The sequence below is a fragment of the Cottoperca gobio genome, chromosome 15 (assembly GCF_900634415.1).
Source record: "Cottoperca gobio chromosome 15, fCotGob3.1, whole genome shotgun sequence".
NCBI classification, from domain to species: Eukaryota; Metazoa; Chordata; class Actinopteri; order Perciformes; family Bovichtidae; genus Cottoperca; species Cottoperca gobio.
This window is the reverse complement of record NC_041369.1, coordinates 2,610,494-2,637,931: the sequence shown is the minus strand read 5'-3', so window position 1 is coordinate 2,637,931 and position 27,438 is coordinate 2,610,494. Positions and strand designations below refer to the sequence as shown.

Here is a 27,438-nt window from a genome sequence, read left to right as displayed (position 1 = left end):
TAAGTGACTAATCTTTTCAGCTCTAAAAGTTATCAAATTCAATCTAATTAAAAATGACACAAGGAGAAAAATCAGTAAAGGGAAGGAGAGCAAGACTTTATCTCAACAATTTGACAATTATTGTATCCACCAACTATATGTTGGTGTAATCAATAAATCAACATATTAGAGAGATAGTTATTACTGCAATGTCCCTCACCTAACTGACCTGATGTCATCACACTTCATACACATACTCTGTACATGTCTCATTATCTTTCACTGTCACAACCACAGGACGCTGCTCTCAGTAAAGAACCTGTGAGGAACTTTGAAATCCTGTAATATTATTTTTCTACGACAAAAACTTTCAGCACAAAATATTCTCTCTCTGCAGCTGCAATAAAACAATATTATAATCAGCCTTGAATGTCCATATTGATTGAAGCCGTCCTCAGACTTCCAACTGTGAAATGAGTTCAGTCGCTGGTGCATCCAAAGCATGTTACACATATTTTACGTGTGCATATTAATAAGAGCAAAGAAAAGCTTGTGTAAACCTCTCTGAGGAAGAAAGGAAATTAAGTGATATGAAAGGAAATGAAACACTGCGGCTGATTAAAGCTCGGACTGCTCCATCCAGTTCCTCCACTGCAGATATTTACAGTGTGTAATCATGTAAAGATGAAAGAGGTGCAAGTGTATTATCATGATGTTACAGCATGTCTTTGAGAGAGCGAGAGAGCGAGAGAAGGAAACTGCACATAGCAGATTGAAGGGTAAGAAGAGGAGGAGATAGGGTGAGACAAGTACACGAGGGACACGGTAAAAGAGTGAGAAAAATAAGAGGGAAGAGAGAAAGACAGAGAAACATGGCTGTCAGCTTGTTTCCTGCTATACCAGGAGATTGAACAGCTTCCAGCACGTCAGCATACACTTAGCCTAACAGCTCACCCACGCACACGCACGCAAATATATTAATTCTTGCAACAACACGTGTAAACAATACACACATACATCGATGTGTAACATATCAGCAGGTCAGCTGAAAGGCTGCAGAGTCTTTCTTCCTTTTCCTCTCTGTCACAGGCAGATATTCACAGAGTGCCATGTTAGCAGCTCGAGACTCGCGATGTGTCTGACGCTCTGATGTTAAATGGTCACTACAGTCCCAAGATAATACTGTTAAAACCACCTGTTTAACGCTGCCTTGGGGGGTGCAGTGCTGGCTGGCAACTAAATTGATACTAATAAAAAAATTGAAAAATAATAAATCGACACCTAATAAATGATAAAGAGCCAAGATGCCAGGACAAGCACACTGAGACAAATGTATAATTTGTGATATTGGGCTATACAAATAAATTTGATTTGATTTGATTTGATTTAACAATCAGGTATACATTTTGCAAGAAGGGTTGATAATTACCCGGCACCAAAAACACGGTTAAACACTAGGCTATTTTTAACCATGCAAGCACCGCCGGCTATCAGCCTGACGACGATTTATCCTCTGGGAGCAATGACCAGTATCTCAGGGGGTTCCTGTGTAGGACCTCAACTACACATCTGGAAAGCTTCATCTGGGAAATATGCACGGTTACGACGATATAGCTGTGACAAAATCTGTCCACAGACAGACAGACAGACAGACAGACAGACAGGCAGGCAGGCAGGCAGGCAGGCAGGCAGGCAGACAGACAGGCAGACAGACACACAGACACAGACAGACACACAGACAGACTTCATGGTAAGGGTTTTAACTGAAATAACAGTTAAGTCATTTTAGATAAAATGACAAGACAAGAATGTGTGTTTTTGGCTAATATCAGCCTGAATATACCTGAAAAAAGTAACGACTTCATTACATTATTATTATAATTATTATATTCTTGTTTTTTGTACAATCCTCCTTTAAATGCAAATCTAGTACAGTATGTAAAGAAGAGAGCTGTAAAAACATACATCTGGACAGAAATATTGCAAAAGAAAATAAATGTGACCACATATTTTAAGAGGTAATGAAAGGCTAAAGAGTCCAGTTAATGAGAGGATGGAGGTAGAGTAAGAAATAATGCTACAAAGTACCGACTGCTGTGTTCCATTTCTCTCTCAGTGGGTAAAGTTGCCCATAGCCTCCATTCCATTTCCCTGTAGAGCATCTGAACACACACGCACGCACGCACGCACACACACACACACACACACACACACACACACACACTCACACACACACGCGCGCGCGCGCACACGCACACACTGCTGAGAGCTACATTATTCCCTCACTGCTTCGCAGGCCATGAGATAATTCTGAATTTACTAACCATGACCCAGATATGCACACATTGGCCCCTCTCCTTCACACATACGAGCACACACACTGTAGAGATATGCACACACACGTGCAACAGCTCTGGCATGCAAACACCTACACTCAGTTTAAGCAATGGCTAATGCACAGCAACTCACACATATTGTGTCTGTTCATCACACACACACACACACACACACACACACACACACACACACACACACACACACACACACACACACACACACACACACACACACACACGTCAGGGTTACTGTTGCCCACCCACTCCTCTTCTTTCTCCATCTGCACCAAATACATTCCTCACTATCATTCACACACACACACACACACACACACACACACACACACACACACACACACACACACACAGTTTGTGCTGGATTTACATTCTGGTCACATCACTATTTTATTTATTTTAAACATTTATCTTGGCATCTTATCAAATCAAATATCTTGGATATTTTGTTTTTTCATTTATCTTTCCATCCAGATTTTATTTTAAATCACAATGTTCATAATGTGAGGTAATCTGTTGCAGTGTGAGTTAACAGTCTATTTATATTCACAAAACAGCTACATTTCGCTTAATTGCCAGCAGCAGGGGCTTCACTTATTACACTAAGTGAAATAACAAAAACATTTCCTTTTTAAAAACACAAGAAGAAAGAAGTAACAATGATTACAGATATTTTGGAAACAGCTAACGACACACACTTTCACATTCATGGTTGATATGATAGTTTTTGAAATATAGTTTAAATGTTTACGCCTCTGTGCATGAATGAGAAATGATCCATACTTATGCATGGAGCAAAACCAAAGCATCTGTGAACAACATGAATGTTTATGAGGAGTTTCCCTTGAGGATTCACTTCCTTCAGCACAGCGATGGACCAACTGCACAAGGCTTGCACATGCAAAATAAGTAGCACTTTCCTTTGTCCACATTCTGGCCTTAGCAATGCTTAAACAGCAATGTACAAAAAGCATTTTAATTTCTTACTCCTCTTCTTGATGCTGCAGATGCACTGATAGGCCCGTTTCATGGCTAAATCTGCATTCAAGGGCTCTTAAAGACATAATCCTCAGCCACTACTGAGAGCCAAGAAACTCCAGAAATATGACTGAATAATGATGTGCACATTCGCTTGTGGTCCGTGACCCCTTCTGTAATATCTTTACAAAGATGTGTGATGTTGTGCACTAATCACAGGGTTGGCAGGTTGAGCCTTTGCTCCTCCTGTTGAAGTGTCCTTGAACCCCAAGTTGCTCCCAATGGGCTGCTCCGTCACCATCAGTGGATGTGTATGTGTGAAGGTAGAAAAGCACTATATAAGTTTATTTACGAAACCAGTTTGAGTATATATGTACTCAACAGTCCTTTCGGACACTTTTTCCCAGCTGATCTGTTTTAATTATGTCAGGGATTAATAGAGTGCTACAGGAAGGAAGTATTTTTGTAGGCCAAACCTGAAGTGAGCAAGGCCCTGGTTCCCTCAACATTATAGCAGAAGAAGAAGAGAAGTAGCTGTGTGGCAAACAAAAGTTTATAATACTTATACATATTCATTCAGCAAGAGAATCCTCACAAATTAACAACATTTTTAGGATTTTTCGAAGTATAAGTGCAATCGGCGGAAGTAAAAAGCTACGGTTGGTCTGTAAACAAACTGCACCACGGTCGCATGACTTCAACGTCAACAGTACTAAGCTTCCACGACGACATTTAAATGTCCCAGACGATCTCTCAAACTTGTCTTAACCACAGACCTTATTTCAGGCATCTAACCCAAAATATTTTTTTTTTAAACCTATTGACTTCGACACCTGCAGCTCTCTATGGAACAAGAAGGAACAGCCACAGTGAGAGTCACAGATGCCTGCTGCACACTCTGCTCTGCTGTTGTGAGGGAAAGTACTTGTGCCATGTGCAGCATCAAATCAGATTGTGGCTGCAATTAATATTGACCAACTTCTCTATTAAAACAAAATGAGATTGTTTGGCTGCACTTTAAACAGACACACCAGTTGCTCTTCTCTAACACCTGTAGTGTTAAACCACACTTTGCTGATATAAGATTAGATCAAAAGTATGACAATTGATTTTCAGGCCACGTTATGTAATCTATTCATTGTGAAAATCACTTGTACCTTTGTGTCACTGTGTCTCTCCACTTTATTAACATGCTTCTCTTTCTTCTTCTCACGCTCCTTCTGTGAAAAAAGAAGAAAGGATGGTGTAAGACTGTGGCATGTTTGCAGCAGCATGTGCAGCCTGTAAATGTGTGTCATGGCATCTACCAACACCACACACACACACACACTACGGTTAGGCCAATCTGGATTATATTGATATGAAATGTATATTCATATACTTAATCTGACTGAATTTGAATATTATTTAATAGTGTATTTATGTACTCAGCAGCGGGATAATTCTGCAACATATATCACAGTGATAACTGACTGTGTCCTGCAACATTATGATTAGCATATAATACTGCTTAAGCGTGCAGAAAGAAGGCACTTTTCTTCATTAAATCACCATTCGACAACCATTAGGATATTCTGAAGGAGGGAACATGCGGCCTAATGGTGATTATTTGCTGTACCTAAAAGCAGGTTAAAAACAATTAGATCTCATTCGTTAATGAGATTTTAATGCACTCACAATGCAGATTTAATGTGCAGCCATTATTAGCATACCGACAGACAGTTTTTAGGTTAATGGTGCTGTCTTGCTTTGTTATATGTAAATGAGCTGGTGTTGCTGATGCCAGCCACCAACAGGCTTCAGCTAATGACTGTCAGGATGCCAAAGAGAAAAGCTTTCGCTTCGCTGGTGAAGCCTAAAATCTAACCATTATAGTACCAATAACAATCTGCTCCTCTCTGCGTCTCTCTGTGTCTCTACTCTCGGAGCAATTCATTACCTGGTTGATGGTTATTTGTCTTGAGAACATATTAAACAATGCTACATAATCATTAATATTTACAATAACGCAAATCGGTGAGCATGGAGAGCATTCATCGCTATTCTACAGTCACTATCTTTTGTGCTCTTTTGTGAGCATACACAAGAGCTGCCACACACAAGCAGCCTGGGTCAAATGTCGAGTCTTGCCGCAGAGGAACTTTCTTATTTTTTCTTCTGAAGATTCTTCTACAGATTCATGGCAGGGGAACGGAAGCAACAATGGCTACTGTTTGCATTAGAACATTATGACAGATGGCCTTTATATTCTGGCTGCAATTTGGCTGCCATATCCATCAGCGAGTTTGATTATATTATCTTTGAGGCTCTGGCAGTCACCAAGTCTCTGACTCTATTAACCAAGAGATAATGAGCATTGGACAATTTGCTCCAGTAGCATTAGTAGGATATTATACTCCTATCTGAGCATCACTAACGAAACACAACAAATTACAGCTGGGATTAGAGCTATCACAGTTCTAATTCTAATGGACACAGATAGTAGTTGCCGATGATGTGGTGGTGTTGGCTTCATCAGACGTGACCTCCAGCCGTCTGCAGTGTTAAGCGATCAGGATGAAAGTCAGTACCTCCAAATCTGAGGTGAGTGTTTTTCTAAATGCTGCGCGTGTGTTGTGCAGTTGGTGAAGATGTTTCTTAATTGGCATGTGTTTTGCACGTTTGTGATGTTTAAATTTGCATCGTTTCTGAAGCTGCGCCACGTTTCTCCTAATGGAAAGGTTTTGGGCCGTTGTAGCCTCGTTGTTTGCCCTGGTCAGCCACCGAAGGTAACAACAAGAGCAGCATACGACACAATAATAATAATAATAATAATAATAATAATAATAATAATAATAATAATAATAATAATAATAATAATAATAATAAAGCACAGCAGACTTAATAAAGTGAGTCGATGCTGAATTTGATCAAATGTTGTCGAGCCCTAACCCTACTGTACTTGTGACTAAGCTAAACAAGTTAACTTCTATACTTTTGAAACATAATGAAAAAATAATTAATTTTGAATAGTTTGAAGCAGAATGATAAGTAAATGTGTCTTAAATTAATTGAGAAAAGGGGCAAAAAGAAATGTAAAATATATCTATATCTATGAGTTAAGCAAAGTTTACCCGAGTATGAAGTTTTACGAGTCTTCAGATGAGGACTAGAACTCGGGCCCGGGGACCTTTTACACTGTCAAGAAAAAGTGTCTGACATAGTTTCATATGATTAAATAATCTATGAGGCTAAAATGGAAGACTATCAGGCACCGTCCCAAACAATCTGCCGTCAAATGACTAGCGGACAGCTCTGACCTTTCACTTGGCATAACAAAAAGAGAGAAAAAGCATACGATGACAACGCCACAACATGTCTGGCACCAGAACACGATCACAGCACAGAATACAGGAGAGACATGCACCTCCTGTCTGCTCCCGTCAGCCTGGGACGATGGTGAGGTGGAGAGAGGAGCAGCTTCAGAGGACTTCGGCTGGAAGACAGAGAATTTTAGACGGAGGCTGAGACAAAGACAAGGGAGGAAGAGGAGAATAAAAAAAAAATAAGACAGACGGAACAAAGAGAAGAGAGCGGAAGGGTAAGGAAAGAGAAGCAGAGAGCGAGCAGAGTTAATTAAAGGGAATGGAGGATTTTCTCCTCCACAGCAGAGTACTCTTCGCTTCAGTAGATGCTGCAAGACTAGGTTATGTTCAGCCTCAAAGCTGCAGAATCGTGTCAAAAGAGGGTCTCACATGCCCACACACAATTATAGAGTGTAGGGATGACCTCTATTAACCTGCCGTTGACCTGTGAGACAGACTGAGAGCATGCTTGAATTGAACTCTGCAGTCTACCAACAGCTGTTTGTTTTTTACAAGCCATTTCTTATTTCTCTGCTCATCAAAGTGTATTGAAGATAAGGAAACATCGATCAAATGGAAAGGTAAAACAAAAAAAAGCCAGGGCACTGTCAAATGGGATCAAACCACTCCACACAGTGCTGACAAAGCTGATTACTTTTTGAATATTAAAATTCTCAACAATATCCAAAGCTGCTTTTTTCCAAGCTTCGACTTGATTGCTGTTTATTTCGTCATGAATATTTAATGTTATAGAGAAACGCTCAAAGTTCCAACAGACAACGTTTTTGGTTTAACTTCTCATTATGAAGTGAATGTTGATTGCACAATGTAATTGCTATATAGAATAATGACACCATCTGTGTTGAGATTGGTTCCCTTTAAGCCTCGCTTTCATTATGCAATTATGTCTGCCACCGGCTACGAGCTCCAAAGAATATGAAGGCTCCATGTACAGCACAAAGTACAACTACTGCAAAAAGAAAACAAAAAGATATTGCTTTGATTTCCCCTGTAGCTTTTATCGCTATCCAGAGTTACCAAAAAGTATCAATACAAGTTCTTTGCAGATACTATGCCAGAAATGGTGGATGGTGGAACAACTAAAGTAACCATGGAAAACAAAATGCTGTGTGTCCTGTGGAAAATGGAAAGTGACCTAAAGCCTGTACTATGAAGCGAGTTCAACATACCCTTTGGGTTATCTATCTTAACTCAACAACCGCGATCCCGCTAAGCGGTCCTACAACAGTGGTTATCAACATGGGAAGTCAACCCAGGAATTCTCAGCCTGGCTATGAGCACGTTATTTTTTCTGTACACCAACTCACTTGGCTCTGTCATTCACTCTCATGGCTTCTCCTACAACAGCTACGCAGATGACACCCAATTGATTCTGTCTTTTACCAGGTCCAAAACCCAAAGGGGCGGCCCGAATCTGTTTCAAGACTCTGGTGCTGGCTTACCGTGCGGTGACTTCGGTGACTGCAGATTTTGCTCTACATTGGCCAATCGGCTCGCTACTCCCTCACTGCGAGTGGGACCCAGATTCACCCAAATAAAACCCACCTGTTTGCTATCCTGGCTCCAAAATGGTGGAACAAGCTCCCCATTAATATCAGGTCAGCAGACAGTCTTCACATTTTTTGTCGCAGACTGAAAACTCACCTGTTTTGACTGCATCAATAAATTAAATTAATAATAATAATATATATATTTTTATCTGTATGTAGCACTTGCATTGGTTTGTCTTATTTGAAGCTACTGCAATTGCACTTAAAATGGTTTGGCTGATTTTGAAGATAATATACTTGCAAGATTCTTGCTGTATCCTCATGATTGTTTGCACTTAATTTAAGTCGCTTTGGGCAAAAGCGTCAGCTGAATGAAATGAAATGTAATTACTGCAGTTTCAAAAGTGTGTCTGTACAGACGTTTTACTGGTATGAGATGTAAGACTCACTATGCATACAGTGCCAGATGGACTGAGACTCAAAGAGATGGAGAGGGATGGATGGAGACAGGAGGGAGATAGAGAAAGAAGAAAGTCAAGAAAACATTATTCCCAATACAACATTTGTATGCATAGGATATTACTTCTTTCATGTTCAAAGACTCAAGAGAATTCAAACCAAGGAAGTATTGTTTTTTTTAGATGGTAAAAAGCATAGCCTTCTACACTTCGGAGCACACACAATCCATCATGAAAGCAGGCCATCATCCAAAAATGAACACACTCTTTGTACAATAATTACTGCCATTTTCAATCTTTCTTCAAAAGCCATACCAATCCAATCTGACAAAAGTCCCATCAGCTGCTTCACCATGGAACTTAAATCGTTCCAGTCTGTAACAAGACTTGTCAGTTAACAGATTGAACTAAACAGTCCTGATGCTACCCTGGCCTTGTCTTTATCACTTCCTCGTTTATTCTTTGCCATCTGGCTGTTCGCTGCCTTTCTACAAGCACCACAGCTTTAGCTACCTCCCTCAAGATTTGTGTCTCGTCTCCACTTACTGCTTCTCCACACGACAGCTGAATAGATTGATTATTCCGAAAAATAGTGAAGGTCATAAAAAAGCTAAAAATGCTTATCTTTTTGTAGTCTATTACGAGGGTTGTGCGTGTGCTCGCCTACCGCCGTGGTACCTTTTGTGTTGTCTTAAAAAAACGTTGTTTAGCCAATTGCTGTTGATAGTAAAGTCGCTGTCAGATGGAAGGTCTTCTCTGTCAGTCAAACCCCGCCGATGGCAAAGTGCTGCTGCAGGCTGAGAGGCGTTATGCACCAGACTGACGGGCGGTGGCATTTTCTTTTATTATCCTAAGTATCGACATCCTGTCTTTTGTAGTCCTCTTTGTCACATTTGTAATTCTTCAGTTTAGAGATATGCAGTTTGTCTTTGTAATGGCACACAGAATCTTTAATAGAGTAATCACTGGAGGCAAAGTCTTTGATCTTGTGATTGGATTTCTTTTTGCAATTTAGATGCTTCAGTGGACACATGCTCAGTAATTAGTAACATGAGGTCCAAAGAGCATTAGTTCGAAATATCTCCCCATCTTTTAACAAATTGGATATACCTTTGGTCGGAGCCTTTTGGATGTGTAGGCCTCTGAGGATTTTCTTGTTTCTTCAGTACTCACTGAGAGTTGACCCATGCATCTGGAGACGAGTCTCTCTTAAAAAAGTATTTCCAATTAAAATCTTAAATAAGGAAGACATGCATACTGTATGTCCGTACTAGTGTTAGGACGCAGGACTCTCTGTTCGTTTTTATTAGAGAATTCAAAACGTAGATGTTGCGTGAGTCCATTGATTTCTTCAAAAGAGCTCATCTTGGACGAAATCTATTTGGTTATTAATAGTGCAAGTAAGAAGGATGCAAACAGCAATGATCCATGGTAAGAAGAGTTCAAAACTTTACTGTGAACGCTGATGCACACCCTCAATTTTCTTGTAGATGAGAGCCTAGGAGGAAAAGTCCAAAGGCAAGAAAAGAGGGAATTCCTGCACACTGTCATTTATTTGCTATGAAATTTATCACACAACGTGTTGTTCCTTAGACCATAATCCGGTGAAGCACAAGAACATAGACCACTACAGACACATATAGTAAGAACTTCCTTAGATCAGGGACTGTGAACTGTCAGTCTCACAGACTGTGGGCATTTAGTCTATAGAAGGCACTTCCCACAATCAAAAAGAGACATTCCACCATATGTGATTAACAGAAACTACATTAATTAACACACCTGTTCTGAAAGTAAATATAAACCTTATAGCCAGCTAACATGATAATAAGCAAAAGGCTAAAGATAGTTTCCAGATTTAGTTGTGTTTTTCTCTATTTGCAGTCTTTTTTCTAAATGCTGCTCAGGTGTTCTCAAATTGGTAAAATGTTTTCTTATTTTGCTTGTTATTTTGTCTGTTTGCACGTGTTTTCTTTATTTGCAGTGCGTTGAGCTCACAGGGCCACCGTACTAAAGCCGCCGGCTGCTTGGAAGATCCCTGAGCACAGAACTCAACACCAATGTTCATGTATCTACTTATACTACCAGTAAGTCCAAAAATCTGAACAATTAATCAGATACTTGGACACTATAGTAGTATTTTAATTACTAAAAAGGGGGGTGTTGGTTCAAGTACCAAAGGTGTACCGTTTTCTTACAGTCCCGCAGGTACTATAAGTACCGTAAGTACCGGGCGGCTTGAGACTAACGTCGTCCCGTCGACGCAATACAATCCAAAAGGATATAAGACATTTTAAAGCACACAAGTCTGGCCGTGCGCTCTGGACCGCAGGTTTTCTCTCCTTCAAACGCAATAAAGGAGTGTATGGGATTTATTGTTTTGTTTTTGGTTATTACTGTGGTATTGAATCAGTATCGAGCATCGAGTTATTTCACTGATATTGGTATTGACTGCTCAATTCTAGTATTGTGACATCTGTAGATTCAGGGTATGATACCAGACTCCAGAGTTCTATCAGTAGAGTGTGTTACACTATTACACGCACACACACTTCTACATTTGTTTTTCATAAGCTGGGGCAAAGGGAATGCAAATCTGCAAAGGGACTGTACAAGAGTTCATTTTGGACTGCTGATAAAACACACCAAGCACTCCCTAGCATCTAACTGCCAGTGAAAGAGGAAAGCGGTTACATCATTAACAGAAACCCACCTCCTTTCCTTCCTCACTGTCTTCCTCTCCTCCTCTTTTGCTCTCTGAACCCCCTCGGGGTGGAAACTAACACTGACTGTGTCTTTCTAAGGGCAGAACAGAAGAATGTTTTCTCCACTTTTCATCTTCCTTCATTTCCATCCTTCTCCCTCTCTCCTCTGTCCACTGTTAAAGCATTAAACGACTGCTTGCTCTCGCTGCCTGTGGTGGTGAAAGCAGCACAGAAGAGATGTGAATAAATTTTCTATCCCCCTACTTATTCTGTTGATGTCTTTTAGGAAACCTCCCCCCCCGCCTCTCTCAAAACTTGATCCTATTCCGACTTTGATGCTGCTGGAGATGTCGATACAGCACTAAACAGGCACGGATGGGCTGATGATGAAGATAAAGAGAAAAGAGGCTGGAGGGTAAGAGGGAGGAGTGAAATGAATACAGAGGGGAGGGGGGGAGAATGATAAAGAGTGGATGGATAACAAGTAGAGTAGTGCGAGCTTGGTGGAAAAGGATGAACAGAGGTTGTACGGATATTTTAGGACCTGGAGATAGATGTGTCTGGATATCTGCTGTGGCGACTACTGATAGTGAGACAGAAAGATGGTTAACATCTTAACTGAACTGTGTCCGCTGGGTAGACCTTTAACAGCTTCATTTGTACTTTTACAGAGGACACTCACTGAAGGAAAGTGGAATAGTTACACAGGGACTAATAAAACAAGAATTATGGAGGCTATGGGATGGTTTTTGATGTTTAAACTGTAATTGCAGTGTTCTAAAAGAATATCAACTGAATGACCTTGAGCTGATGTTTTGTGATGTGCTTGTGGTAGGTATCACAAATCTGCTCGCAATTCCAAATGGATCCATCATAGAGGGCCATATTTCACTGTTCACTAGCCACTACAAGCTCTTTTCTTCATTTGCATATTTGTGTTTTACACAGAGACAAGAAATTGAGACATGCATGTACAGTACACAGCAGAGTGAGTGATAGATCTTCATATTTTAGATCTCTTATTGGAATCACCTCCATCACAAAGAAGATAAGATTAAGCAGTCTACGACCATGGCTGTCCACAATGTCATCCCATTACTAATTCTAGAGTTATGGCCAAAATAAATGTTTTTGGCCATTGACCCATAATCAGTTCTTCCTTGAGTCCAAGTGGACGTTTGAGCCAAATTGAAAGATTTTTTTTCCGTTCACAACAATGTGACGGACAGACGGAGAGACAACCCTGAAAACACAGTGGCAGTTTTAGGCTGTCTGGAGGGCAAACAGAGATTTGTTTTTTAAAGCATGCAGAAAGTGTTCTAGCCTGCAGGGCAGCCTATATGACACTGCATTGCCTTTTCTTAATTGCAAGGGCACCCTGGAGGGCACTTCATCGCATTTTCCAAGTTTCCAGGTAAAGTGACAAAAGAAAAAATCTGAAGAAGAAAAGTGAATCTGCAGTGAACTTTTGCTTGGAGTCGACAGCCATGCTCGCAGCTCTGTGGGGATGTACTTAGTGTCAGTGGATGGCAGAAGTTAAGTAGGCTGCCACATGGCTGTAGGAACACACAGAACATTGGCAAGCACTGTGGACACAGCAGACAGGACATCCGTATGACTAACTCAAGCAAATAATGTTGGAAATCAGCAAATTCTTCCTCCAGGGTGACTGTGCTGCTCTCTTGTGACATTTTTAGGCCAATCACTGGGCTCATCACAGAAGAGTTGCAAGATGCACTGTGAAGTCTTGTTGATTCCACTAACATTGAAATGTGTGGTCCATATACTGACACAGACACATACAGCAACTAATTCACTCATGGCAGAACAATGAAGTCATGCTGCATGGCCAATGGACATTGAGTGGATGTACTTATGTGCTCCATTGTGAACAAAGCAATGCAAACAAATCCACATCCAAACTCTTATATGCACCAGGATGTGCAGTCCACGTCTGCATAGGGCTTTTAAATGTCATATATTTGGTTTGAGGATTCAAATATTTTTCTGCAGAATTGTTACAGAATTGAAATTGAAAAATGTCCAAACCCAGCAGGTGGACCATCATGGGAACTTTTGAGCGTGATGTAGCTTATGGTGGGTAATGATAGCTAACATTAGTTATTGTGAGCAGAACGTTTTACCATCTTTTAGCTCATTGTTTTGGTGTTACAGTCGCAACTGTTTGGGTTCAGTTTCACTGATGTCGTACACCTTCTTTCCAGCAGCAGCGGGCAGCTGTTGTCAGCCAAAGGGCACAACCCACTGTCCACAGCAGACACAAGCAGTTAGCGACTAGCTGGTGAACATTGTGGAGCATTTAGCATCTAAAGTTGATGGAGACCAGGACAGAGCTGAAACACAAGTGGATATTGGACAGTACTCTAAAGGCATGATAACTAGAGATGCACCAATCGACTGGCCATCGTTCGAAAAACAAAGATAATTCTTATATATCCGGTCAAATGAACACTCATGTGACGGTTTTGCGTCTCACACATAGCAGCACAGACGGTAACGTCACAGCCACACACACGCACAACATGTCGTCGGTGTGGAAGTTCTTCAGCGTGAGTGAAGAAGACATAAACACAGAGGGAAACCAAACACTGTTCATTTGCATGTACCACTCACATTGCGCAATACAAAGACGGTTGAAAATCGAAAAAAGTTAAACTGTGTGTTGTTATATAGACATGTATATAAATATGTGTTCAATAGATAATCATCAAAGCCAAGCACCTGTTTTTCCCTGGGAAAGTAAAACATGTTAAAAACAGTTGGATAAACAGAGAAAGAAAGTAAATTGGAATTGGCAGGTCGGACTTAAAAATCAATAATTGGAATTTACCGGTGCATCTCTAATGATAACACTTTTTATCTGTTTGCTAAGTTAATTCCATGTTTGACGTATTATCACCTTAATAAGGCGACAATATGTCAATAATGTGTTTACAGCTAGTTGTGCTGCCCCCAAGTGGCCCAAAAAAACTATTTAATGCAATTTTACAGCAACAGATTCAATAGAAGCTTGTGAAATGAAGGAACATCAATGTGCCATTGATTGCAACTGATGGCCACAGTTGCACAAGTTACACAAGTTCATCAGCATCGATTCGGGTGAAATGCGTTTTTCTCCAACAAGCATTGAAATGATTATTTATACACAGAAATACTGCATGCATCTATTCCATTTACATCTTACTGTATCCGTCATATTATAGTTTTAACGCTGACCATAGCCAGTTTTCAACAAACTGCCAATAACATCCAAACGTTGTGGTAAACAAACGCAGTACAGTACGATGACTTAACCACAGTGCAGAGGCACGCAGACACACACACGCGCACACGCACGCACACACGCACACACACCTCAGGGTTACTGTTGCCCACCCACTCCTCTTCTTTCTCCATCTGCACCAAACTGCTTAAAGTGATAATGAGTTGTTTTTAATAATTCATTTGCATATAAAAGCCGCGCCGTCTGTGTGGCTGGCAGAAACAGATCCTAGATCACAATCTGGCTGCTGGCAACGCTTCAGAGAAAACCAGAGAAAACAGAGAGAGGCAGGAGGGAGAAGGAAAAGGACAAAGTGAGAAACAGACAGAAGAAGAGAAAGCTGGAAACAACAAGAGAAAAAATGAGAGGAAGAGACAAAGAGATGAAATAAAGATGTGCCAGAGAAAGACGGCTGTAAACAAGACATTTTGCATTAATGGAACACATTTTTTGTTCATGTTTGAGAGCTTCTCCGTATTCCTGCAACTTTCTTTTAAACGCTGTTCAGGTTGCGTGTAGCGTCCTCCGTTTGTAGCCTTGTGGAGTGTGTCTGGATAGAAAGTTCAGCCAGTTGGCTTACATTCAAATGTTCATATTACTTTACAATATTTGGCCTGAAGTGTAATAGGAGAATCATTGATTGTGTCGATTATTAGCACTTTTAGTCAGCAATAGCTCATTTACTAAAAGCTGAGCGTTCACACTCTCACTGAAACACACACCTCACACAGATACACTGTGAAGATATGCATCGACCCACCCACATACTGTACACACCTACATAATCACATCCTCTCTATCCCATTTTCCACACAAAAGAAACATACACAGACATCTCTGCTGGCTGATAAGGAGCTGTATGATAGCAGTGTTTTTGAAAGGTTATTCTCTACTGTGTGCACCCCCTCTTGGAATCAGATCCAATGAGACTGTGAGATTTGGGCTGAAGAATTCGGGGTTGAAAGGGGATTTCGCTGCCTTTTCCACACATGTAAGCTAAGAAAGCATCACCAGTGTGATAGATAGACATGCAGAGAAGGTCAGCGATTGTACAGGCTTTACAGGCTTGATGAGTGAAAGATACTGGAAGCCAACCATGAGGCCTGAGCACAGACAAGTCAGTGCTGGAAACCATTCAAACGTCTTGTGTGAGGAAAAGATGCCAAACGTGAGCACATTTGAACTTTCAACACAACAGCAGCCAAAGCCACACACACGCTCGTTGATGCAGTTTGTAGCCTTTTAGCATTCAGTTTCTCGCGGAAAGGCAAGAGATGTGAGATCATTCATATTTGATCATTGATGTGAAGTCTCCTGTATTAAAAGCATGTGTATGTAAATATATCTACTGCTTGTAGATGGTCAACAAAAAATGTAAACGTAAGTTGGTTTCTTAGGACAAACATATGCAACAATTGATGCACACGTTCATGAAATGGCAGCTCTGTACAGTTATAACAATACCGTGTACTAAAACTCAACATGTGTAAAACAAGAAGTGCTGATACTCACTGGAGCTTCAGCCAGAGCCTCCTTGTTGTAGTACTTTTTCCTCTCGTACTTGTCCCGGATGAAGACCTCCACTGCTCTAAAGGTTAGGATTAAGGACTGAAACACTGCACATAAATATACAAATATCCCTTATGCACACACAGCAGAAATATACAGTACATTTCATGCTGAAATCATAAAAAAGAGGTTGTGGTAGAAGGTTGTCAATTCGAATTCATGGACAAAATTAGAATTACAGGTAATGTGTGAGAAACTGAGACAGTTCCCAAAGTTTGTGTGTTTGTGTAAGAAAAGTGTGGAGAACATGATCTAATGTTCAAACCTAAAGCACGACCTTTCGCTTCCAACCAAACCTCAACCATGGCAGCAAAATATCCAGAAAGGTTCATAGTAATCTTATTGAAACAGTGATTTGTTGGTTCAGTGGTTTCAGAAGGTCTTGTTTCTGCCGATAAGGACATCGGGTCAGAAAATGCTAACAATGAGGAACAACAACATTTAGTTTTGAAGACTTGTAAGCTTTAGACTCCCTTCACAACTCCTGCCAAACTCAACCAGTCTGGAAGTGGGTTTTAAAGCAAATCCTGTTAGTCTTCAAATACAAGATACAATCTAAATGTTATATTAATGACCATAGAAATGGTCTCATTAACAAAAGAAATGACGGGTGATCATGTTCATATTCCTGCCTGAGAGACGAGCAAGTGTGTGCACACACACACTCAACCTCACACACACAGATTCCACACACGCCACCGTTACATCCAGGCACTACATCGCCGCTAATCCCGACTCTCTTATCTCCCTTTTTTCAGCAGCGACGCTCATGTCGGATAGAGTAATAGACTTCAAAAGATAGAAGAGTGATGACCACCAGCTCGAGTAGAGCTGCGGGATGGGCTGCAAGAGGCGGGCTGCTGGAGCTGCATCTCAAAAGACAGCACATGTATTACTGTTGACTGGAAACAGCCGAACAGATAGGATGCTACACGATGGCACGCAGCACAGCACTGTAGCCAGATAAATGTGCGAATCACATGGTGGTGATGTACGCAGTGAGGGTTTGATGAAGATGGATTGTACCTACTGAACATCAGTGGACCAGAGAGACTGATGTACGGGCCCATCGCTGACCTTTGATATGAATTATATCCGGTCCAGTCAGGGCTGCCCAGCTCTCAGGAGAGGGACTGACTTTGTATCTATTATACTGTAGAACTGATCAATATTCAGTATTATATAAAGCATGCATCAGATCAAGAACATGCTCATCGGTTTTATTATATATGATTTATTATGAAATTAATATTTTATTACTAAAAAAAGAAAAGAATCTTCAAACAAAATCCTCAATTTGAATAAAGTGATTAATCGGATTAAATTACTATTTTTTATTACATGAACTTTCTTTAATGAAGAACACTCGTCAGTGCATGACTCCCTTTGTGTGCGGCAAGCGGGAGACCAAACTGTTGTATTTGAAAGGCTACAAATATGGATTGAAGCTGAATATTTTTGTTAGATAAAAACATGATGTTAATTTTCTATGGTTTTTCAATAAATGTTGACTCTTGGACTTTACAATGCTCTGTAATTATTGGAAATGTTTGGATCAAACAAGTCAGAAACAATGCTGTACAGCCGCCACTAATCTTTATCTGCAACCGTGCAGAAACACTGCGGCTTTAAACCGAATGAACAGACAAGCAAATTAAAAAAAAGCTGCAACGCATTTAAATGTTGATTTAGGATTTGAATGTCAACGTTATGAAACTTTGAAGCTTTAAACCCGCTAGCATAGAGATGCATTTATACTGCATTAGTACGGAATGCTGAGGTTGCTAGTTACACTGGAGATAAGAACACTTCCTCAAAGCCAGAGACTAAAATACGTACCAATGTCATAGTTAATCTTCATCATATTCTTTTCAATAAACCTCAAACAGATTTATGGATTTCAGCAATTAAAAGGGCCACGGTGGTGAAGATACTACTCAGGAAGTTTAGAAGGCTTTGCATGACAACACATTTAATAAAAGTTAACTGTTGACATTCTTTGAGAAACATTAGAGAACTAGTGCCTCCTGTATTGCTGCTTAGAGATTTTTTGTGCTCATCCAAACAACTTCACACGCACACTTTCCTCGGGGCTTCAGCAAAACACCCGCCAAGTGTGAAGTCGATTGGTTGAGCGGTTGTTGAGGAAATGACTAATAAATATGTCCCGTAGATCTCTTCCTTCATCGGTTCATGAAGGTAGTCGTGAGTGGAGAGCCTGCATGCCATTTGATGGTGTAACAGTTAATAGTGTTCCTCTCTCGATGCATGACACAGCGTGTACGTAACACACTACTAGTAAATATTTCCCAAAGATCTTGAGACCTTGCACTCGACACTGCGCTTCACGCCAAGTGTGAAGTCAATTGGATGTCAAAAAAAAAATCAATGGACTGACAGACATACTTCCATTTTAGTTATATTACATGTGTAGCACAAGAATGTGTTAAAGAACCTCGTGTCCCGGTGGTGATGTCACGGGGTGAAATTTGATGTGAATCTATAAATCAAAACCTACGACGTCATAGATCAGCTGCAGTGTCACATAATCAATCACATTGATTTCTTTTCACCTTGACAAGAAAGTAGTTCTGGTGTAAGACGTTTTCGAGTGGAATATAGTCTATGAAGTAACAGTTAATAGTCAATTACTACTGTAGTATTAATAACTAGAACATTTCCAAACAAAACATTCTAATTGACCATTTAGTCTAACTGCTCTACACTGATAAAAAATAACATTCATAAATACACACAGTGTAATGTAGGACAGGAAAACTAAATAGCAAATATGGTGGGGGAATCAAACTCCATTTTGTCATTTACATACATGGCAAAGTAAATAGCAAAATGACACGCGAGCAGGAACCCAGAATCACACAATCAGGCGGCAGCTCCTCTAATCCTGGGTCTGTTATCTGCTGCTTTCAGCCAGCGGCGCTGCTGTCGGAACGACTAATGGACTTCAAAACAGTGAAGAATCATGACCACCTCGCACAAATGGGCCTGCCAGATAAAACATAGCGTATTAGAGCGGCATTTCAAACAGGGAGATTATTTTATTTCAGTCTGCTGGTAGAAATATGAACATATGCTGCTGTGTTAACCACACAGCTGTCTTGTCTTGTATCGTGGGAAAAGGGCAAACTGGATATCACTGTTTCACCGTTGCATGCACAGACACGACGAGAGGTTTCCTGATTAAATGTGTGGAATTACGCTGACTTAGCGGAGCCCGTCAGTTCTCATTTGTTGCTGGAAATGATCGGGGATACGCAGACAAAGCTGAATTTGGATGATGACGATGAGATTTTAGACGGTCATTTTTCTGCCTTGCAGGAGTGATTTCAGCGATAGGGTTCAACTCATCAGCTGGTAACTATATCAATGGAAGTATATAATTTGGTATTGACTGTAGTCCATGAGCCAGAGGGTTGGTCGTGCCAATGTGGAGTGACCATGTCTCGTAGTGATTTTTAAAAAGGTATCTGTCCCTGATGGAAAATGCACGATAGCATTGCAGCAATGGTATCTTTTTTATGTTATCACGTTTTTCATCCCTCCATCATTACAATTTTACACATAAAGCCAGTATAAAAGTGTGTAACCTACTCAGAATGTCATTAAGTCAAAAACAATGGTAACGCTTAGACTATAATCTATCACATTTTCATGACACTGAGGTCAACAGAATTTGACCTTTGTCCTCTAACGCTTCAATAAGGCACATCCTGAATGCCCTTATAACTAACTTCATATTGATCTGATGTGCATTTGGATAAATCTACCAGAGAGCTTTAACATTATATATGACATGAATAACAACAATAACAACATTCTTTATCAGATTAATCGTAACTTTGTGCAGTTTGTTTCTGATTAAGTATTCAGAACTTTGCATTGGATTCTGTTATTGGGACAGTTGTAAATATCTTTCTCAGCAGCAGAAACACTAAATTATACCAAAACTCAAAAACCCCATGAAAAAATGTATTCTCTACCAGGTTTATCCATTATTGTATATCTTCACACTCACCCCATTGGCAATATAAACATGTTACAACTGATTTGTATTCAGTAGAAACGGGTTAAGGCTATTGTTGCATTCAACAAAGTACCTAGAGGCATAAAGTCGGGACTAGAACCTAAATTCCAATACCATCCTGGGGCGAAGATGTTTTGATGATAGAATTTACTTCTCTGGACCTTTTGTAGAAAATAATTCAGATCCCAGATCCCTCCCAATAATACTGGGAGATTTTTTTGCAAGATGGCCAAATGTAAGATGTTTACTAGATGGATCTCTGCAGTAAAATAACTGATGAATGGATTATACTTTAATAGGTGTAACTTGAAAGAGCTGAAACAATGGAACCACTTAAAACATTATATGATCAGTACCAATCAGAGTAATCTGCCTCACTAGATTCAGATTATTAGATTCCCATGAATCCCCCCTCTTCCTCTGCACATCATCTCCCTCCTCATTCCTCCTCGCTCTCTTCAGCTGGCCCTGGTGCAGGTAGATGCGTCGGGGAGCATGTTGTGTGTGGCGGACAGGGGCGACAGCGGTGCGCGGATAGCCTTGACCTTAAGGAGGAGGTAGTAGAGGAGCTCTTTGAGTTCACACAACATGTGATCTATGGCGACAACAAGATTAGCACCACGTCGGCAGAACGTGCCGCGAAGTGGAAGAGAACGAAGAAGAAATAATTCATCAGTCTCTCTCCAGATGCAGATAGCATACGCCAACACTGCCTCCGCGCAAACTACTTGGCATATCTAGTGCATCACCCTGAAGTACCACCCCTGGCCACTCGGACATGGCAGGAGGAGGGAGATGAGGATGTACAGAGGAGGGAGCACTCATCAATCTGATGATTCACAATCTGGTAAATCTGAATACTCTGATTCAGACTGATCATAGTTTTAAGTTGTTCCATTGTTCAACTATTCAAGTAACAGATATTAAAAAAAAAAGCTTATTTTGAAGTATAATCTGTTCTTTTAGTCATCCAATCATCAATTATTTTACTACCTTATGGAGGTAGTTTGTTAAAAGTACAGCTTGGGTCATCACTAAACCAAACATGTTTGATAGGCATGGATTCGTAATTAATATATTTATAGTTAATCCATTGTTGTTCTCCTTGCTTACATACATGAATGCCAAACCCCAAACACTACAGCAATGGTTCTCAACCTTTTTTGGGCCAGCACCCCCTATCCATTATCTGCTACTACGAGCAGCCAGAGTGCAGCTCGTCTGCTGCTGGTCCAAGTCCCGACCAGAGTGTTAGTGTTTTAACATTAATTCAGATTAGTTTTATTCATGGTGTATCTTTGGAATAACATTAATGCTTTCGAGCAGTGGTGGCTGAGGGGGACGGCGCTTGTTTTTTGTTTTTTTCAAGCAGCACTTTATCGCTCAGCAAAATAAAAATCTAAAAACAAACAATGTTAACTTTATTCAAATGCACTGGACTCGTCCTTTCAGCTTGTGCAGTTTGGCATGTTTTGTGCTGTAATGCAGATCGAGAGCCTTTTTCATGACCGCAAACGCGTCCACACAAACACTGGCCTTTTACTTCCACAAAGAAATAATCGTTTGTCCATTTCTCCTGGAACATTCCGCATCCACCTTTCTCTTTGTAAAGTCCCTGTCACACATATCCGTATGACAGAAACTTATGCCGGCGCATACGAAATATCGGCAATACGTTGATATAAATTAAGGGTAAGTTGTGATCGTTTGAAGGACGCAGACGTTACGCCGAACACGCCAGACATACACAGTTCTGTATGGCAGAAACATGCTGACTTATATGAAAATGAGCAAAAAATGTGTCAGAGTCCAAATACGTCCAACTTTTCCACAGCGGTGTTGTAGCTGACGTATACATAACGCATACATAACAAATTATTATACGTATGTCAAACATCGATAGCGTAGCATTAGATCACAAATTTAAAAAGTGTCAGAGCGTCTGGCCAACGGAGCTGGAAAAGTGCCATCAGGTTCACGTCATGCTGATGCTGGAGAACGGCTAAAATGCTGAACGCTAGCTGTACTGTAGAAACACGTTTAATAAATTACTCCGTCGTCAGGCATAATCTTAACATAGGGTAGGAATAGGGTATCCACTCGTTATCAATAAATTGGCCGTAGGATTGACCGTCAGCCGACGTTGCCTTTATCTAATGTTCCTCTAACGTATTCACGTAGGTATTCACGTAGGTATTTACGTACTATATTTACGTAGGTAAGTATTCACGTACTGTATTTACGTGAAATATTCAACTACGTATTCCGTATTCACAAATGTCTAACGTCACGTAACGTCTGCATATCTTATGAAGCACACGTCGGGTACGTCCGGTAATTTTGAACATGCTCAAAACATCAGCGTTCAACAACGCACCCCAGCGTAACACAGTGAGCTCTTAACGAATACTACTTATACCTTACCTTATATCAACGTACACCAGCATAACACAGTGAGCTCTTAATGAATACTACTTATACCTTACCTTATATCAACGTAAACCAGCGTAACACAGTGAGCTCTTAACGAATACTACTTATACCTTACCTTATATCAACGTACACCAGCGTGTTGCAGATATTTTGTATACACCATATTTCTGCATATCTTATGCATTCGTTGGGCATTCGTCTGATACATTTTGTATTAGGAAGTGATGCGCTATCAATAGGTTAGACATGAGTCTGTATATGTTCACTTTTCCGATCCAACCCGATGAAAAGTTGGACGTATTTGGACTCATACTAATTTTCGTACGCACCGGTATACGTTTCTGTCATACGGATATGTGTGACAGGGCCTTTACACTCGCCATGCTGCGTTCACTGATGTCAATGACAGTTTAATATTTCCATTTTTTGACATGACGTGACCACGTGAAGACACGTTCCGCTCGTGTTGTGTTCAAGGACCCTGGCTTTGGCCTGGAAAAACAGTCAGTCGCCGGTTTTATTCTATATCTGACTAGATTTGGATTTATTTTTTTGGAGTAGAATTTTTGCGTGTTTATGAATGACCTCACGGAGCCGTACACACAAACGCCCCCCAAAGACACGTGAACGCCCCCCTCTCTAAAATATTGCTTCCAGCGCCCGACGTTCTCTGAACACCCCCCCGTTGAGAACCCCTGCACTACAGCTTACTTTCTTGTTCAAAAGTTAAGTCTACACTCTACTGCAGGGGTATTCAACTAAAATTCTAAAAGGTCCAATTAGAGAACATTTCCACCAGCAAAGGTCCGGAGCATCATAATGTTTAACGTGCGTTATGAATTAGTGTGAGATATATTGAAGTAGCCCAGTAGCTGTATCAACGTCTGCACGTAATCAACAACTGACTGTCAAAACTAATAAATAAAGTACAATTTAAAAACATTTAGACAATATTTATTGTCACTTAACATTGAACAGATATATATAGTACTGTAGATATGTATAATGTTCTTCTCGGGCTGCATTTAAAAATAAAATTGAGAAAATAAATGAAATAGCTTTTGAAAAATTGTGCATCTTAAAATAAAGTGCTTAATCTTAGAATAATTAAATAAAGTGTAGCAGCAGCTTGAGTTTCCCTTTTTCTTTAACTGTTTCACATCTTGATTTAACTCTCAACCAATGTTAGAATAAATCAGTCTTAACACATCTTAACAATTGAACAGTTTAACCCAGACTAGCACATCCTGGGTTAAACTGTTCTCTGTGGCTGATGCTGCTGACAGGTGGCCTATTTGTTTTATTTTGTCACAAATCAAAATCACAAAATCACGTGAGCGGTCAAAGGTCAAATTATGTTGTGAAAAATGACAAAACAAAACATTGTAAAATTGTAAAGATTGAGGTATAATAAAAGCTACCTTTGCTGCAATGCTTTCATGCATTTTCCAACACTAGGATCATAAACCTTTACAAAACCAGCTATGAGACATGATCCCTCCACATTGGCATGACGGCCAAATTTTGGGGGGCAGGCTCGTCCAGACTACCAGATTAGTGTCCTTCACCAAAACTCACCAACAACCTAGTTGTTCATGAATTAAAAGTAAAGAACACTTTTTATTGTTATTATATTCTATTTTCTAACAGTTAACTGTAACTGTACCTCAGTGTCAGCTGAGATTTCAACGACAAACAGTCCATGATATCAACTGATGACAGCATTGCAATATTTATATATTTGCATATATTTACCCGGAATAAATGCTGTATAAAGTTACTGCTAATGTGAACTGAATATGTCCTACTGCTGCAGTTTCACATTAAAATAATTTCACTCAGAAATGCGTTTGTCAGTAAGCTCGACACATAGTTAGTAATGGAAGAGTTGGGAGCAGTTAGACGAGAAGCTGCAGGCGACAGGCTGCACACCTCCAGCTTCTAAACCAGGTGACCAACTACTTTCACTTTCGCTGTTTACAGACATGCTGAATCAGCGGCGGAGACTGTCGGCAAAAGAAATCACTCTGTTTGTTAAGCATAAGTGAATCAGCGCACAAGAAGAGAAATGGACGTGAGGAAAACAAACAAACAACTTAAGTCAAGAGGGCAGAGGCTCTTTTATCTTCATCTGATCATTCCAATACATGGACATTTTCACAACGACATGGCCACCTGGAACTTTGGCCAAGACGCAGGCAACACAGGCAACGCAGCAGTCGGCTCAGTCGCTACTAGTTCTTTGACATCTGTTTGGTGTGTCTGGGCCTTAACATGTATACAAATTTGAAGCAACTTGTTAAGCACAAAACAAAACCAAAAGCTGTTCATCCCTCCAGTAACCGATATGCAGAAGCTGTTCTGGAGGCTCGTGGTGAATATGTTTATGTTGGTTTGTTTGATATGGACAGGTATGTAGCATAAACCACTGCCACACACCACAGCATTCCTTTTCCTCTCATTTGTCACCCATCTGTGACACAACTATGGTGACATAAGTCATTTCTTTATGCAAATGTTTGGTGTCATTGAGAGTTTTAAGATGTGTATGTAAATATAGGGTGACATGTATGGTGGTGTGTAAATATATGTTCAATGACAGGAGGTTTACACCAATGTTTAGTGACATATCTTTTGTAAATTAAGTTGGGGTTGAATGAATACAGTGAAGAGAAGAACACACAGAAAGCCGGCGGGAGGAGGATACTGGTCTGTCTGTGGATGCTTGAAGTTCCCTGGTAGGTGGGCTTCGTAAAGCAGTTTGGCCCTTCTGTTGCTCATGTCCACCATACTCTGCAAGGAGAGGAGAAGAGTTAAGAAATAAAGATAAATATATGTGTTGTTAATACTAGCAGGGCAATTGGTAATAAAAATCCCTTTAAGAACATGCCAAACACACACAGCGAGCTCTTTCTTTTATTACATTTGCATTCAACTCAATTTGCCCGCCAACTCCTTTCCATGCACGCTCACACGCAGGGTGGAAGACACACTGGCTGTATGTGTCACGGATAAATTAAGAGGAGGGTGATGATAGGAGAAGGGGAGGAGATAGAGTCGGAATAATCAGCCATCCAGAATTAATTAGTCATTGAACACAGTGATTAACATTCAGAGTGAGACCCTTTTGACTCACAGTCAGCTGATAGATAAGCGCTGCCTTAACACACCTTAACGCTGTGCGCACATACACACCAAACAATTGGATATATTAACAACTGGATGATTGAATAAATTACTGAAATGCTCAGGTCACACACACACACACACACACACACACACACACACACACACACACACACACACACACACACACACACACACACACACACACACCAGTTCTTCAGATTTACTGTGTGTAATTGAATCAATTCTCCATGCTAATTAAGCACAAAGCATGTCTACAACCTAGTACTATTGAAGTACTCTGGAAAAATAAAAATAATAAATATATATATATATTTTGTAATAAATTGACACTGTATTAAAGGTTTTAATGTTTTAGACAGGACGCAGTGATAACTTCCATCTATGATTATCTGCACAGATCCATCCAGCACAAATTATAGATCTGGGCAGCTGCAGTTCAATGTTTTCAGTCAGAGGTCACTCAATCTAACACTGCAGGCAGAATGGCGACCAGGCATAAGAGTGATGTTTGGAAGTATTTTCAACATAAATGAATGTGCAGTGCAAGCTGTTGATGATAAACCATTTGCATCATTGAGCACAAGGAAAAAACAGCTGAGACAGACAACAGGCAGTCTGTCGTCATCTCATTTGCTAGCAGTGTTAGCATGCATCGTTGTGATGTCACCAGGAAGATTAGCCAGTTTGTCACGAAAATGGTGACTCGAGATAAATTCACAAGTACAAGCTTCCACCACGGCTAATCTCTAAAGTAGAACTCTATTCTGACATTAGAATTGTTTTTGCGAGTACGTGAGTGCTCCATAATAATTGAATGCAGGTTCTCGAATATGGACATTACTTAAAAGGCCCATCCCTACAATTTGAGGTTTTTGAATTGGGTTTTCATCTTTGAGTCCAAGTGGACGTTTGTCCCAAAATTTGAAGAAATCCCCTCCAAGCATTCCTGAGACATTAGGTTCACATATCACACAATTGGATGGACGGATAACCCGAAAACATAATAATAAAACATTTTTTTGCCAAATTACAGACACATGGCAGATATGGTATTGTTTTCACCTTTACAACGTTACAGGTGTGTTAGTTGAAATCAAAATGAGGCTCAAGTTGGGATACGTGTGTGGTCCGAGCAAAGGGGCCATTGCTGCCCTGTTTTGTGTGTGTACCTGGATCTGCTCAGGTGTCCACTGGTCCAGATTGACAGATTTGACTCTGGAGATGTGAACACCGAGGTTGCGGTGGATGCCGGCACAGCGGATACACATGAACACCCCGAGGTTCCATGATGCCCATCGAGGACCTGAAAGGGGAAAGAAAGAGAAAGAAGAAGAGATATTTCTGCTTAATGTAAAGTTCCTGCTGTGTGATCCGTTTAACTGATGCAGTTAAAGAGGAGACTTCCACCCTTAACATTTGAGATTCAGTCTTTCAAATTCCCTTTCAATTAAAATCAAAAAATTGTGGGAGTGATAGAACAGCAGGACGTGATGAATTAAAACTTGGTTGTGAGATGAAAAAGCAAACGAGTGACTGTTATCTCTCTGGACCTCTTCACCCAGCACAGTCCGTCAAAAGTCTGCTTTAAAAATTCAAAAAGGTAACTTCCACAAAACTGGACAAACTGTTTGA

At 40.4% G+C, this 27,438-nt stretch overlaps 1 protein-coding gene across 3 annotated transcripts in view; it reads right to left on the bottom strand.

The window, feature by feature from the left end:
* LOC115020148 (stromal membrane-associated protein 1-like) overlaps nt 1–27,438 on the bottom strand; it is a 93,043-nt gene that overhangs the window by 51,876 nt on the left and 13,729 nt on the right. For 2 of the 3 annotated variants that reach the window (XM_029450068.1, XM_029450069.1), the window contains exons 2-6: nt 26,976–27,109; nt 25,364–25,449; nt 16,122–16,197; nt 6,715–6,783; nt 4,466–4,528 (exon numbers count right to left, since the gene is read on the bottom strand). In XM_029450068.1, coding sequence (XP_029305928.1) covers nt 4,466–4,528; nt 6,715–6,783; nt 16,122–16,197; nt 25,364–25,449; nt 26,976–27,109 — 428 coding nt within the window. The remainder of the gene's footprint in view (nt 1–4,465; nt 4,529–6,714; nt 6,784–16,121; nt 16,198–25,363; nt 25,450–26,975; nt 27,110–27,438) is intronic. The other variant, XM_029450070.1, reaches the window with a different exon arrangement.